Source organism: Zalophus californianus, chromosome 12, assembly GCF_009762305.2.
Source record: "Zalophus californianus isolate mZalCal1 chromosome 12, mZalCal1.pri.v2, whole genome shotgun sequence".
NCBI lineage: Eukaryota > Metazoa > Chordata > Mammalia > Carnivora > Otariidae > Zalophus > Zalophus californianus.
In genome coordinates, this window is record NC_045606.1 from 30,258,936 (window position 1) to 30,274,807 (window position 15,872).

The 15,872-nt window shown below is 38.4% G+C and overlaps 1 protein-coding gene across 2 annotated transcripts in view; it reads right to left on the minus strand.

Moving 5' to 3' along the window:
• Nucleotides 1-15,872, minus strand: part of ELAPOR2 (endosome-lysosome associated apoptosis and autophagy regulator family member 2) — a 186,066-nt gene that overhangs the window by 69,912 nt on the left and 100,282 nt on the right. For both annotated transcript variants that reach the window (XM_027574980.2, XM_027574981.1), the window contains exons 3-5: nucleotides 12,510-12,705; nucleotides 3,101-3,248; nucleotides 163-249 (exon numbers count right to left, since the gene is read on the minus strand). In XM_027574980.2, the coding sequence (XP_027430781.2) occupies nucleotides 163-249; nucleotides 3,101-3,248; nucleotides 12,510-12,705 (431 nt within the window). The remainder of the gene's footprint in view (nucleotides 1-162; nucleotides 250-3,100; nucleotides 3,249-12,509; nucleotides 12,706-15,872) is intronic.

The window sequence follows — 15,872 nt, forward strand, 5'->3', positions numbered from 1 at the left end:
TGTCCATGGAACTTTGGGACAATTTCTTCCCTAACTAGAAAGTGTCTAAATTAATGAACCATTTTTCTTTTTTGTTCATAAACTTTTTTTTTTATAAGGTTGGGAGAAGGAAGGAGCAGAATGGGGGCTGATGGGAGACAAGACGAACAAACAGAGACTTACAGAATGAGAGCCCCATTCTCCATTGTCTGTGAGTTTTACCCACTTGTCTGCGGTGGTGTCCATCTCCTGGCACTGATCGTTTTGAATCTGTGGATTAAACACAAGGGCCCCAGTAAAGCTTCTTGAATAATGGCTTTAATTAAATTCATTACTCAGCATAGGACAGGCTGCAAGAGGTTCTTTCAATACCTACGAAACAATGACCATGAGTAATCCTCAGCACGCAAACATACCAAGACCTCTAGGGCCTAAGTGACAACTGTATACAAGTGATTCTAAGGAAAGCATCCACATTATTGTAACAAAAGGGTTAAGAAGCAGAGAGGGAGGGAGGGAGAGAGGATGAGAGTAGTTAAATCTGAAAATTCACAGAAGGGAGGAAAAAGTCATTAAGAAAAACTTACCAAAAGTTTTAAAATCTTTCATTCACCATCCAGGCCCAATAAAAATAAAGTACACTTTTACAAGACTTAGGGAAGTAATGTTTTAAATTAATAAATAAATGACATCTGCTTTGTTTTCAATTCCCCAGGACTCATTCCGAACACACAGACAAATAACTACAGTCAAAGCCAAAGCCCTAAATTTTGATTTGGGGGGAAATGTTAATCATATACCACACCAGTTCAAAGGACTGCAGCTACTATCTTTAGTACCAAACACTTTGTGCTCTCCAGACAATTCTTTACAAAATGCCTAAGGGCTTGCACATGACTTTTCCAGGCCGGTGAAGAACACACAGACATCAAAAAGCTAGGCCATTTTGCAGTACTGCCCACGAGTCAGCAATAGAGTAGGGCTGAAATAAGAATTTGTCACCTCTGCTTTGGCCAAAATGGCTATTTCTCTCTTCTCTACATTTGGCCACTTCATTCATCCTCCTGACCAGTTTACCAACATTAAAATGTTCACCATAATAGATATTTCCTAAAAGCTTAACTAGAAAACAGATACTTTTAACATCCAAAAATACCAGAGAATATCAGCCACTGAGATTATTTGCTTAAACTGAATTTAAGTATCATATTTATACATACTTATAAGCATAATGACCATTCTAATGCAAGTGTTAAGCCATTTTTAAGCAGATATCGACCCTAAATATACCTTTGATGGTCAATGTGTGGATAAGCTGAAAGTTGTTTTTTTTTTTTTTTCCCAGCTGAAATCAAACATCGTGTGTTTGGGGGATATTCTAATGGCATTCTGGGATCTGATTTCTGTTCTTCACTCTAAAAGTAAATAGTAAAGGTATGACCTTGGTCCAATCACTTATTCTCCCTAGGTTTCGGCTTCATCACTTAAAAAGGAGAGTGGAGGAGCTGAATCAAATTCCTACAGTTCTAAAATTAAATACTTGACTGCTTTAAATTATGTGATATCCGAAGGTACAACTGTATCTTTCAGTCTTCAGACATTTCCTTTCCATTAACCATGAGCCTGATGACCGAAGTGTTGACCCTCTTAGTCAATAAACTGCAACCTATAAAGCTGAAACATCAATAAAAGAAGGAACTCACCACCTCTTTTCAATTTGTAACCAGAACAAAGGCACCATTCAAAGGAAGCCATGAAACGTCAGGCTTTAGGAGTACCTTTACTGACACCTCTGTAAGGACTTATTCAACAATACAAAACTAAATGCTTATTCTTAAACAGTTTTATAATTACCTTGCTTTAGCAAAAGAGAATGCTGAGGGCCGGCAAGTTGGCTTAATTGCCCAATAACACACAACATGCCACTGCAGGTGGGACTTGAGCCAGAATCTCTTGACTTCAAGTCCAGGGCTGATACGTTCATGGCAAGTGTCTCTTCCTACCAAACTTCTGACTTACAAATTTCCATTATCAGGAGCAAAATAAATTTGTTTTAGAATTATTAGTACCTGGGCTCCTGAAAACTGGACCACAGAAACATTATACAAGGTAATTTTCCCCAATTACCTGTACAACACACATTTTTTAAGAAGTCAATCTGAAAATATTTTCTCAAGCATTTGAGAGACTGCCACAACAAACATTTGCTAGATTAGATACAGTTTATATTAACTTTTTAAAGTTTACTTATTTATTTATTTAAGCAATCTCTACACCCAGCGTGGGGCTCAAACTCACAATCCTGAGATCAAGAGCCACATGCTCTTCCGACTGAGCCAGCCAGGTGCCCCTATATTAAATATTTAAATAATTTTAGTAGCAATAGTCTATTCCTTTTAATTTAAATTCAATTAATTAACATATAATGTATTATGAGTTTCAGAGGTAGAGTTCAGTGATTCATCAGTTGCATGTAACACCCAGTGCTCATCACATCATGTGTCCTCCTTAATGTCCAGTTACCCCATCCCCCCTCCCCCCACCCCAGCCTATTCTGTAAGACTTCTTTTTTATCCTACATTCCATAATGCTATTTCATCTCTTACCAAAGACATCAACTATCCCATCCACTGATTCCTATAAATTATACAAAATTGACAGAATCAGAAAAACATAGCCACTTCTACTTTTCAAATATTGCCCATGCTTATACTTAAATCAGTCAAATACTTGAAACTGCAAAGAGAAAAAAACAAAAACTAAAATTGGTGAAAACATACTTTGACTAAAATAGCATCTGTAGCTATAAAGAAAATTAAAATGAATGTTGGGTGAAAGTATTTTTCACACAAAAAGTCTAAATCAAATGGTCATCTAATATCATAACCAATAATAAAACAAGTCCAGTGTTATTCAACAAGGTGAGAGCTCAGAGGTAAATAAACAATATTAAGCAGAAAATAAAATATTAAAGAAAAAAATAAAGTTTTCTTTTAATATCAAAAGGTTCAGTTGACAGGAAAAACTGAGGATGCATAACACAGAATAGCAACAACTAATTACAAGAAATTTTACATGAATTTCCCTTAAAAAGTAAATTCTAGAAGATAAAAGCCCTTACAAAGAACTCAAAGAAGATGTTGTTGTCGACATACTGGTACTCAAAGAAGACATAACCCGACTTCTTGAGGTGCACAGCATAGATCAGAGATACTGTGCAGTCATCACGATTGGACTCTATGTAATTTCCACGAGGGACCCAAGAAGAGCTGTGGAAACAAAACCAAGAGGAATTTTTACATTAGCATTCAGAAACCTCTTCTGTTCACAAGTTATATAACTTAGGTTCAAAAGTAGTTCCATCAGCAAAGCACAGCAGAGAAGTCTAAAGCATTTCTGGAACTCAAAGGCCAACACATTACTGGGAAAATGTTCATTTCTTATGGCAAAGGGCTTCCTTAAAGCTTCGTAAGGTTATGTCATCCATTTGCTAGGAAACTGCTATTTTTCATCAAAAATTTGGTCACTAAATAGAACACTACTAATTGCAACAGTGTGAGGTAGAATTATTCTCTCAAGTAACACCTAAAGTTTTATTTATACACATGTACACCTAGCAGAGAGATGAGGAGTTACTTGAAATGAAAGAAGGAAAAGTCCTAGTAAAAACCCATTTAAAGTACACCCAAATAAAATATAAATCACAGTTTCAGAGTATATAGGAGGGGTAGGAGTGTGGTTGGAATTTTTATCTAAAAAAAGAAAAATTAAGAAAATATACTGGTGAACAAAATTTAAGTTGTAAATCTAACCATAATTCTGAGCTAAGCCAATAATGAGTCACATGTTGACCCTTTGGCCAAAAAAAATTTCTAACAAACTCTATGAAAGCACAACTTAACAGCCTTCTCTGTTTATATGGATGGTAAGAGTGAGATTTTGGCAAATTCTTTTCTTTTTTTCTTTTTTTTTTTTTTAAACATTTTTTTTATTTATTTGACACAGAGAGAGGGAGATAGTGAGAGAGAGAGAGCACAAGCGGGGGAGCGGCAGGCAGGCAGAAGGAGAGGGAGAAGCAGGCTCCCTGCTGAGCAAGGAGCCCGATGCAGGACTCGCTCCCAGGACTCTGGGATCATGACCTGAGCCGAAGGCAGCCGCTTAACCGACTGAGCCACCCAGGCGCCCCTCTTTTCTTTTTTTTTAAAAGAAATCTGAAGACTGAGATTTCCACATCCCAACATGACTCACTAACTGGTGTTGGATTTGCCCTTGCTCTTTAACAAATTGTTAAACTAAGGAAAATACATGAGCCATATTCAGGTAATGACGATAGGCAATGCAAGACAGAGATTCTTGAGAGCAGGAAAATGCATGAGGCAAAGCCCAAACTGACTTTGGCCTCACTCTTCAGGACACTGTCCAGATTGTAGCACCCAAGCAGAGCAGAGTGGTCTCACTGAGCTGAGGAGCAGAGATGAGTATTTAGGGCAACTGAAGCTGCTGGAATTTATAGGCCTGAGAATCAGAGAAAACAGGGGTCCACAAGTCCATATGGAGTTTCTCTGTTGGTCCTGGGCTTGAGGCTGGAGTATGCAGGCAGACATGGCAGAGAACAGCCACCACAAAGCTGTGACATAATCAGAGAGATCACTTTAGTGGGAGTCACAGGAGCTTCCGGTCAGCCTGAGAGGAGAAAACTTGATCATCACATTGAGCATTCATCTGATACCCCAGAATTGCCACCTTGGGAATAAGGGCCTTACCATAGAGCAAGTATCAGCAAACTTTTTCATAAAGGGCCAGAGAATAAATATTTTTGGATTTGTGGACCATCTGGTCTTTCCTACAATACTTAACTCTGCCATTGTAATTGAAAAGCAGCCACAGACGATGCATGAGTGCGGCTGTCTTCCAATATAACTTGGTTTACAAAACAAAGGACCCACAGGTCATAGCTTGCCAACTCCTGCACTAAAATAAAGGTCGTGACCTAGAACTAAGAGTGAAACCAATACAGAGCCACCCTAAAAAATAATAAAAGCAGGCCTGATGAGATCAAAGTGCTCTTTGAGCACATAAACTGCCTGCCAGAACAAAATTCAGCACCCCTAAAATGAAGAAAAAAAATAATCCATATTCCCTATACCTTAACATTCACAATGCCCAAGATACAATAAAAATTTACTAGACATGCAAAAAAGTGGTAAAATATGACCCTTCAGAAAAAAGACAGTAAAAAAACAGACAAGTATTTAGGACAGATCTTACAAATACAGTCAATTTTAAATAAAAGATGAATACAGTGAGTGAACGGATGGAGAATCTCAAGTATTTTAGGGGAAATAAGAGCCATAAAATAAGGGGCAGAAGGTATATTGGAGCCAATTATAGCAGAGAACTTCCCTAATTTGGGGAAGGAAACAGGCATCAAAATCCAGGAAGCACAGAGAAACCCTCTCAAAATCAATAAAAATAGGTCAACACCCCGACATCTAATAGTAAAACGTACGAGTCTCAGAGACAAAGAAAAAATCCTGAAAGCAGCTCAGGAGAAGAGATATGTAACCTACAATGGAAAAAACATTAGATTGGCAGCAGACCTATCCACAGAGATCTGGCAGGCCAGAAAGGACTGGAATGGTATATTCAGAGCACTAAATGAGAAAAATATGCAGCCAAGAAACTATATCCAGCTGGGCTGTCATTGAAAATAGGAGAGATAAAAAGTTTCCAGGACAAACAAAAACTAAAGGAATTTGCAAACACAAAACCAGCCCTACACGAAATATTGAAAGGGGTCCTCTAAGCAAAGAGAGAGCCTAAAAGCAACATAGACCAGAAAGGAACACAGACAATATACAGTAACAGTCCCCTTACAGGCAATATAATGACACTAAATTCATACCATTCAATAGTTACCCTGAATGTACATGGGCTAAATGCCCCAATCAAAACACACAGGCTTTCAGAATGGATAAAAAAACAAGACCCATCGATATGCTGTCTGCAGGAGACTCATTTTAGACCCAAACACGCCCCCAGATTGAAAGTGAAGGGGTGGAAAACCATTTACCATGCTAATGGACACCAAAAGAAAGCTGGGGTGGCAATCCTTATATCAGACAAATTAGATTTTAAACAAAGACTGTAATAAGAGATGAAGAAGGACACTATATCCTACTTAAAGGATCTATCCAACAAGAAGATCTAACAATTGTAAATATCTATGCCCCTAATGTGGGAGCAGCCAATTATATAAGGCAATTAATAACAAAAGCAAAGAAACACATTGACAACAATACAATAATAGTGGGGGACTTTAACACCCCCCTCACTGAAATGGACAGATCATCTAAGCAAAAGATCAACAAGGAAATAAAGACTTTAAATGACACACTGGACCAGATGGACTTCACAGATATATTCAGAACATTCCATCCCAAAGCAACAGAATACACATTCTTCTCTAGTGCACCTGGAACATTTTGCAGAATAGATCGCATCCTAGCTCACCAATCAGGTCTCAACCGGTACCAAAAGACTGGGATCATCCCTTGCATATTTTCAGACCACAGTGCTTTGAAACTAGAACTCAATCACAAGAGGAAAGAACTCAAATACATGGAGGCTAAAGAGCATCCTACTAAAGAATGAATGGGTCAACCAGGAAACTAAAGAAGAATTAAAAAACTTCATGGAAAACAATGAAAATGAAAACACAACTGTTCAAAATCTTTGGGATACAGCAAAGGCAGTCCTGAGAGGAAAGTATATAGCAATACAAGCATTTCTCAAGAAACAAGAAAGGTCTCAAATACACAACCTAACCCTACACCTACAGGAGCTGGAGAAAAAAACAGCAAATAAAGCCTAAACCCAGCAGGAGAAGAGAAATAATAAAGATCAGAGCAGAAATCAATGAAATAGAAACCAAAAGAACAGTAGAACAGATCAACGAAACTAGGAGCTGGTTCTTTGAAAGAATTAACAAGATTGATAAATCCCTGGCCAGACTTATCCAAAAGAAAAGAGAAATGACCCAAATCAACAAAATCATGAATGAAAGAGGAGAGATCACAACCAACACCAAAGAAATACAAACAATTATAAGAACATATTATGAGCAACTCTATGCCAGCAAATTAGAAAACCTGGAAGAAATGGGTGCATTCCTAGAGATGCATCAACTACGAAAATTGAACCAGGAAGAAATAGAAAATCTGAACAGACCTATAACCACTAAGGAAATTGAAGCAGTCATCAAAAATCTCCCAACAAAAGCCCAGGGCCAGATGGCTTCCCAGGGGAATTCTATCAGACATTTAAAGAAGAATGAATACCTATTCTCCTGAAACTGTTCCAAAAAATAGAAATGGAAGGAAAACTTCCAAACTCATTTTATGAGGCCACCATTACCTTGATCCCAAAACCAGACAAAGACCCCATCAAAAAGGAGAATTACAGACCAATATCCTTGATGAACATGGATGCAAAAATTCTCACCAAAGTACTAACCAATAGGATCCAACAGTACATTAAAAGGATTATTCACCATGACCAAGTGGGATTTATCCCTGGGCGGCAAGGCTGGTTCAACATCCGCAAATCAATCAACGTGATACAATACATTAACAAAAGAAAGAACAAGAATCATATGATCCTCTCAATAGATGCAGAAAAAGCATTTGACAAAGTACAGCATCCTTTCTTGATCAAAACTCTTCAGAGTATAGGATTAGAGGGTACATACCTCAATATCATAAAAGCCATCTATGAAAAACATACAGTAAATATCATTCTCAATGGGGAAAAGCTGAGAGCTTTTCCCCTAAGGTCAGGAATGCAGCAGGGATGTCCACTCTCACCACTGCTATTCAACATAGTATTAGAAGTCCTAGCCACAGCAATCAGACAACAAAAAGAAATCAAAGGCATCCAAATTGGCAAAGAGGAAGTCAAACTCTCACTCTTTGCAGATGATATGATACTTTATGTGGAAAACCCAAAAGACTCCACCCCAAAACTGCTAGAACTCATACAGGAATTCGGTAAAGTAGCAGGATATAAAATCAATGCACAGAAATCAGTGGCATTCCTATACACCAACAACAAGACAGAAGAGAGACAAATCAAGGAGTTGATCCCATTTACAATTGCACCCAAAACCATAAGATACCTAGGAATAAATTTAACCAAGGAGGCAAAGGATCTGTACTCAGAAAACTATAAAATACTCAGGAAAGAAATTGAAGAAACACAAAGAAATGGAAAAACGTTCCATGATCATGGATTGGAAGAACAAACATTGTGAAGATGTCAGTGCTACCTAGAGCAATCTACACATTCAATGCAATCCCCATCAAAATACCATCCACCTTTTTCAAAGAAATGGAACAAATAATCCTAAAATTTGTATGGAACCAGAAGAGACCCCGAAGAGCCAGAGGAATATTGAAAAAGAAAAGCAAAGCTGGCGGCATCACAATTCCGGACTTCCAGCTCTATTACAAAGCTGTCATCATCAAGACAGTATGGTACTGGCACAAAAACAGACACATAGATCAATGGAACAGAATCGAGAGCCCAGAAATGGACCCTCAACTCTATGGTCAACTCATCTTTGACAAAGCAGGAAAGAATGTCCAGTGGAAAAAAGACAGTCTCTTCAACAAATGGTGTTGGGAAAATTGGACAGCCACATGCAGAAGAATGAAACTGGACCATTTCCTTACACCACACACAAAAATAGACTCCAAATGGTTGAAAGACCTAAATGTGAGACAGGAGTCCATCAAAATCCTAAAGGAGAACACAGGCAGCAATCTCTTCGACCTCAGTCACAGCAACTTCTTCCTAGAAACATCGCCAAAGGCAAGGGAAGCAAGGGCAAAAATGAACTATTGGGACTTCATCAAGATAAAAAGCTTTTGCACAGCAAAAGAAACAGTCCACAAAACCAAAAGACAACCGACAGAATGGGACAAAATATTTGCAAATGACATATCAGATAAAGGGCTAGTATCCAGAATCTATAAAGAACTTATCCAACTCAACACCCAAAGAACAAATAATTCAATCAAGAAATGGGCAGAAGACATGAACAGACGTTTTTCCAAAGACATCCAAATGGCCAACAGACACATGAAAAAGTGCTCAACATCGCTCGGCATCAGGGAAATCCAAATCAAAACCTCAATGGGATACCACCTCACACCAGTCAGAATGGCTAGAATTAGCAAGTCAGGAAACGACAGATGTTGGCGGGGATGTGGAGAAAGGGGAAGCCTCCTACACTGTTGGTGGGAATGCAAGCTGGTTCAACCCCTCTGGAAAACAGTATGGAGGTTCCTCAAACAGTTGAAAATAGAGCTACCATCCGATCCAGCAATTGCACTACTGGGTATTTACCCCAAAGATACAAATGTAGGGATCCGAAGGAGTACGTGCACCCCAATGTTTATAGCAGCAATGTCCACAATAGCCAAACTGTGGAAAGAGCCAAGATGTCCATCCACAGACGAATGGATAAAGAAGATGTGGTATATATACACAATGGAATATTATGCAGCCATCAAAAGGAATGAGAACTTGCCATTTGGCAAGTTGATGACGTGGATGGAACTGGAGGGTGTTATGCTGAGTGAAATAAGTCAATCAGAGAAAGACATGTATCATATGACCTCACTGATATGAGGAATTCTTAATCTCAGAAAACAAACTGAGGGTCGCTGGAGTGGTGGGGGGTGGAAGGGATGGGGTGGCTGGGTGATAGACATTGGGGAGGGTATGTGCTATGGTGAGCACTGTGAATTGTACAAGACTGATGAATTACGGATCTGTACTTCTGAAACAAATAATGCAATATATGTTAAGAAAAAAAAAAGAAGAAGATAGCAGGAGGGGAAGAATGAAGGGGGGGAAGTCGGAGGGGGAGATGGACCATTAGAGACGATGGACTCTGAAAAACAAACTGAGGGTTCTAGAGGGGGGGTGGGGAGATGGGTTAGCCTGGTGATGGGTATTAAAGAGGGCACATTCTGCGTGGAGCACTGGGTGTTATGCACAAACAATGAATCATGGAACACTACATCAAAAACTAATGATGTAATGTATGGTGATTAACATAACAATAAAAAATTATTTAAAAAAACAAAAAACAAAACAAAAAAAACCTCAATGAGATATCACCTCACACCAGTCTGAATGGCTAAAATTAACAAGTCAGGAAACGACAGATGTTGGCGGGGATGCAGAGAAAGGGGGACCCTCCTACACTGTTGGTGGGAATGCCAGCTGGTGCAGCCACTCTGGAAAACAGTATGGAGGTTCCTCAAAAAGTTGAAAATAGAGCTACCATACAATCCAGCAATTGCACTACTGGGTATTTACCCCAAAGATACAAATGTAGGGATCCGAAGGGGTACGTGCACCCCAATGTTTATAGCAGCAATGTCCACAACAGCCAAAACGTGGAAAGAGCCAACATGTCCATTGACAGATGAATGGATAAAGAAGATGTGGTATATATACACAATGGAATATTAGGCAGCCATCAAAAGGAATGAGATCTTGCCATTTGCAATGACGTGGATAGAACTGAAGGGTGTTATGCTGAGTGAAATAAGTCAATCAGAGAAAGACATGTATCATATGACCTCACTGATATGAGGAATTCTTAATCTCAGGAAACAAACTGAGGGTTGCTGGAGTGGTGGGGGGTGGGAGGGATGGGGTGGCTGGGTGATAGACATTGGGGAGGGTATGTGCTATGGTGAGCTCTGTGAATTGTGCAAGACTGTTGAAGCACAGATCTGTACCTCTGAAACAAATAATGCAATATATGTTACGAGAAAAAAAAAAGAAGAAGAAGATAGCAGGAGGGGAAGAATGAAGGGGGGGAAGTCGGAGGGGGAGACGAACCATGAGAGACAATGGACTCTGAAAAACAAACTGAGGGTTCTAGAGGGGAGGGGGGGTGGGGGGAATGGGTTAGCCATTTTGGAAAACTCTTATGACCCAACCAATTAAAAAGAATTAAAACTAGCCTGGATGAATGGAAAAAGGAAGGGAGATAAGGAGGGAGATGATCATAGCAATGTCAGACTGAAATTCACATTAAGAAAATTAGATGAGACAGTACAATGAAAAAGTACTTATCATTAAATTTCGTTAATGAAGAAACTACATATTCTAAGTAGAAGCTCTGTCAATATCTCCTGTCCACACAAAGATCTGAGGTACCATAAAATCCTACTAGTCCCTTCTTCTAAAGAGCGATTTTGTTTAAAAAAATTATATTTTTAAAAATATATACACACACTTAAGCATATATGTGTATATGTATATATACGACATATCTGCAACATATATGTGCATATATGACATATACCTATGTTGTACGTATATTTACATGTATGTACATATATACAACATATATAAACAATATATATATAAATTTATATAGAATAATCCTGTTAATACTATCTAATGTCACAACCCTATAAAATGAAATGATTACCCAGAGAGTAAAAATGTCGCTTGACAGAAAGAGAGAGAGAGAGCACTGGAAAGGAAGTGTGATTAAGGGAAGGTAGGAAGGAGAGAACACATCTTTCAGCACAGCTAAATAATTCCCCAGCATCCTTAGCTCATGGTAAAAATGTTGAGTTCCAGAGAAGCCATTTTTGTCAGAAGGTAGCCAGAGGCCTAAAGTTTAATTCTCCCATCCACAGCCATATGGAAGGAAATGTTACATCGTCAATACAAGAGAACAGGAAGGATTACAGCCCAAAGATAAAGATTTTGCATCTTTTCAAAACAATTTAACATTCCACGAGTGTTGTCACAAACAAAGCTAATAATCTCCTAAAGAAAGGAAGAAATTACAGCACAGGTAATAAAGTCAATAATATCGTAATAACTACGCATGGTGACAGAAGGTAATTACATTTACTGTAGTGAACATTTCATCATATATATAATTGTCAAAGCACTATGTTGTACGCCTAAAACTGCTGTATTATATGTCAACTATACTTCAATTCTAAAAATTTTTTAAAAGGTAGGAATTAATAAAGGAGCTTTCCATTTTATATATTTAACCTACTCTCTCTTATAGGAGATAATAGAGTATCCAATTGAAGATTACACATTCTTCCTTTCAGAGAAGAAAAATTAAGCTAAAACTACCCATTAAAAATTAGAGAAAGATTTGTAGAAATACCACTGTCTTGAATGTTATAGATATGTTATTAGAAAACTGATTTGTTTTTCTATTAATAGCTTTACTGCATTTTTGCACACGGTATTTATTATGTCCTAAGAGCAATTATTTTAACCTCATGAAAACTGAGCTACATTATCCGTATGACCATCCAAAAAAAAAAAAAAAAAAAAAAAGACTCTTTGCAATTTGCTGATCTAGAATCCCAATCAGTACCAAGATTACCTCCTACCTTCTTTCTGGGAAAAAGCAACTACACGCTTCTTAAGTACTCAGCCAAGATCCAGAGACTCCTTTGGATTCTTACTTGTTACAGCCATCCGGCCTGCTGTCAGAAGGGCCGACCACAGTGTCCATGAACGTCGCAACGTTGGAAAATCCAGCTGGCAATTCGTCCCATTCATCAAATTTGATGCCACTGCCCAAGGAATAGGTACCTTCGCCACACTTACTGCATACCTGGTTCTTCATTTCTAGATACTCTCCCGAAGCACAGGAGAAAGCTGGAAGGCAGAAGAATGCAGAACGCATTAGTCACTGCATTCCTCCATGAATTTTGTCACCAGAATTATTTTTATAAAGCTCTGGTCATGCCACACCCTAATCAAAGCTTTCTAAAATTGTCCTTATTACCACATACACTTCATAATCTGGCCCCAATCTATTTTCCCAGGCTCATCCTTTGCCCCATCCTCTTCCAAACCTAACAAAATTCCTATCATTCCCAAAATTTCATCCCCTCTCTCTGCTGTGTTCTTTCTCCAGAGATGCTAACCAATCCATCTGTTCTACTTGCAAAATTCCCGTTCCTAACCCCAAAATGGCCCTCTTCATAAGACCTCCCTGCCCCCACCAGGCAGTCAGCTGGTCAGTTGTGCCTCCTTCTGTGCTCCTACAATACTGTTCTCATAGTACCTGCATTAAAGTGCGCGTGTGGGCATGCGCGCGCGCGCGGGCGCGCGCGCACACACACACACACACACACACACACACACACACACACACACACAAGGTGTGGTATACATGCATCAGTTGATGTGAGACTGAGCTTCCAGGAAACAAGGATCATTATTTTTGGATTCCTAATTCCATCTGGCAAATACTAAGTCCAAATAAAAGGTTAGTCCAGTAAGTGAGAACTAAATATAAAGGGGTAATAGGAGGGCAGTGTTTCTCATGCAATAGCCAAATCAGTATCTCCACTTTTTCAACATTCACAACTCCAACCTAGTCATTTCTACAACCTACATCTTATTACTGATGTCAAGCTCTGGGCTAATTCGGAGAACTAACTATAACCAGAGACAGCAGGCATGAGCATTGTGAAGAACAGTTGACACAGTTACAGAAAAGAAGGTAGCTCCGCCCCTAAGTTATCCGTCATTCAACAAATGTAAATCTATGGCCCCCAAGAGGGGGGCTCTGTGTTCGAAGTGCTATTAGTGACTCAAACACAGCAAAGGGCTTTCTAATCATTTAATCAGGATATTAAAGAAACAAGAACAAAATAAAACCTCACAATTATTCAATAAAGGAAAATAAGTCTCCCAACAGAGTGAAGGAGCAGAGCCTCACATTTAGATACATTCTTCTTTCATAATACACTTGGAAACTTAGCCAGAAAGACAAACAATTTTGAAAAACTAAAGAATTAGCGCTAAAACTCACAGCTGTCTACTTATTTATCCACTAAAAAATTATAATGTTTTTCTTCAGAAAAGCTTGCGATGCTGTACAATGAAATTCTAACTCTCAAATCAACATCCCACAATTAGTAAAACATCAGAAAATAAGAAAAGGTTAGGCAAAGAATAGTGCATGCTGGCCACAAGTTCAAAACTCTCCTGGGACTAGGATGTACCATTTCCTGTGACCTTAAGTGAGTTACTTCACCTCTCTGGGGTCCTCAGTTTATCTCTCTAAAAAATGAGATAATAATCATAGTATTGGGTGCCTGGGTGGCTCAGATGGTTAAGCGTCTGCCTTTGGCTCAGGTCATGATCCCAGAGTCCTGGGATCGAGTCCCGCATCGGGCTCCCTGCTAGACGGGGAGTCTGCTTCTCCCTCCGCCTCTGCCTCTCTCTCTCTCATAATAAAACAAAACAAAAAAAATAATAATCATAGCACTGCTTCATATGCCTATACTAATTAAATAAAATATAGTATAAAGTGCTTAGCACAGTGCCTGGTATTTAATAAACACTCATTACGTGCTATTATTATCACTACCGGCACTACCAACAGAGATACACAGCAATGGAAAAAAATTTATTTCACTTTCTATCATTTACAGAGCTTCTAGAAAACTGATAAATACTATAATAAACCAAGCACCAACATTACACTAAATCAAGGGTCAGCAAACCAGCTCACAGGCCAAATCCAGCCTGCCTGTCTTTGAAAATAAAGTTTTATTGAAACACAGTCACAACCATTCATTTACATATTGTCTATGGCTGCTTTTATACCACAATGGCAGAGCTGAATAGTTGTAGCAGAGATTATACCACCTGCTGGGCTGAAAATATTTACTTTCTGACAACATAATCTTTGAAGATAGTTTTGTCTAGTGTCCTAAACTGAACTTTTAATTAATAAGGAGTAATATTTTGTAAGTTGCTATAAAGGACTCTAGAAGCTAAGAAGATTGTGTTGTGTCATTTCAGAGTGTTCATTACCCTGTTAAAATCATTGAGAAGAGACTCAGTTCTTTCAGAGGTGTTTCCTTCTCTAAGACCAGAAGGAAAGTTGGAAGATATAGTTGACAGTGAATGTTTTGAGTATTTATTACACAGTCAATTCTTTTTATTCATGGTAAAATCCAGGGTTAGGCTCCTGTGAGACTCTGGTCACAGTATCTTCAGAAACAGATCAACACATAATCTTGTTTTATGTGTGTTTCAGTTGAAAAAAGATCTTATTTAATGTACATTGTTGATTCATTAACATGGAACTTACGGCCAACAGCACTACAACTCATCCTTGAACTAAACTTATTTAACCCACGTATTCTCTCCACAAGGCACATCACAGCCTTCTTGCACTTACAGCACTTCACCACATTTGGGGGCCATTTTAGATGGCAAAATCACCAATAAAAAGTATAAAAATGCAGAAAAAAGTGGCATTAAATATATTGTGAAAAGGACGCTTTTTAACACTATGAGAAATAAGGCAGAATGTCACTTGTTTGACCTCAGCTGAGACCATATGAAGAGATGACTCAAATTTTTAAAGCTTTGTATATGTCAACAAATGACTGTGAAAGTATTATTTGTACTGATGTGGGGGGGGTCACAACTAAATTTTATAAAGTAGGTGAATTTGCAAATATGGAATCCATAAATAATTGGGAGCAACATGTTTATAACAGACCTGTGAAGAAGAAAGATATTATGCCCATTTACCAAATGAGGACAGTGAGGCACGGTACATTTAAATAACCCAATTAGGAGGGTACCCATTAACAAGTGGCAAAACTGATACTCAAATTTAGATTTGATTCCAAAGCAGGTGCCTCAAGAAAATTCAACTTAGGCAATTATTGTAATTGAATCAAAAAAGGTCAAGCAATTTCAAATGAATCCATTATTATATTTGACATCATTCTCCATTTCCTGTCTTGAACTGCTGAATAATATTCATTATTGTACATATTGAGCAATAACCA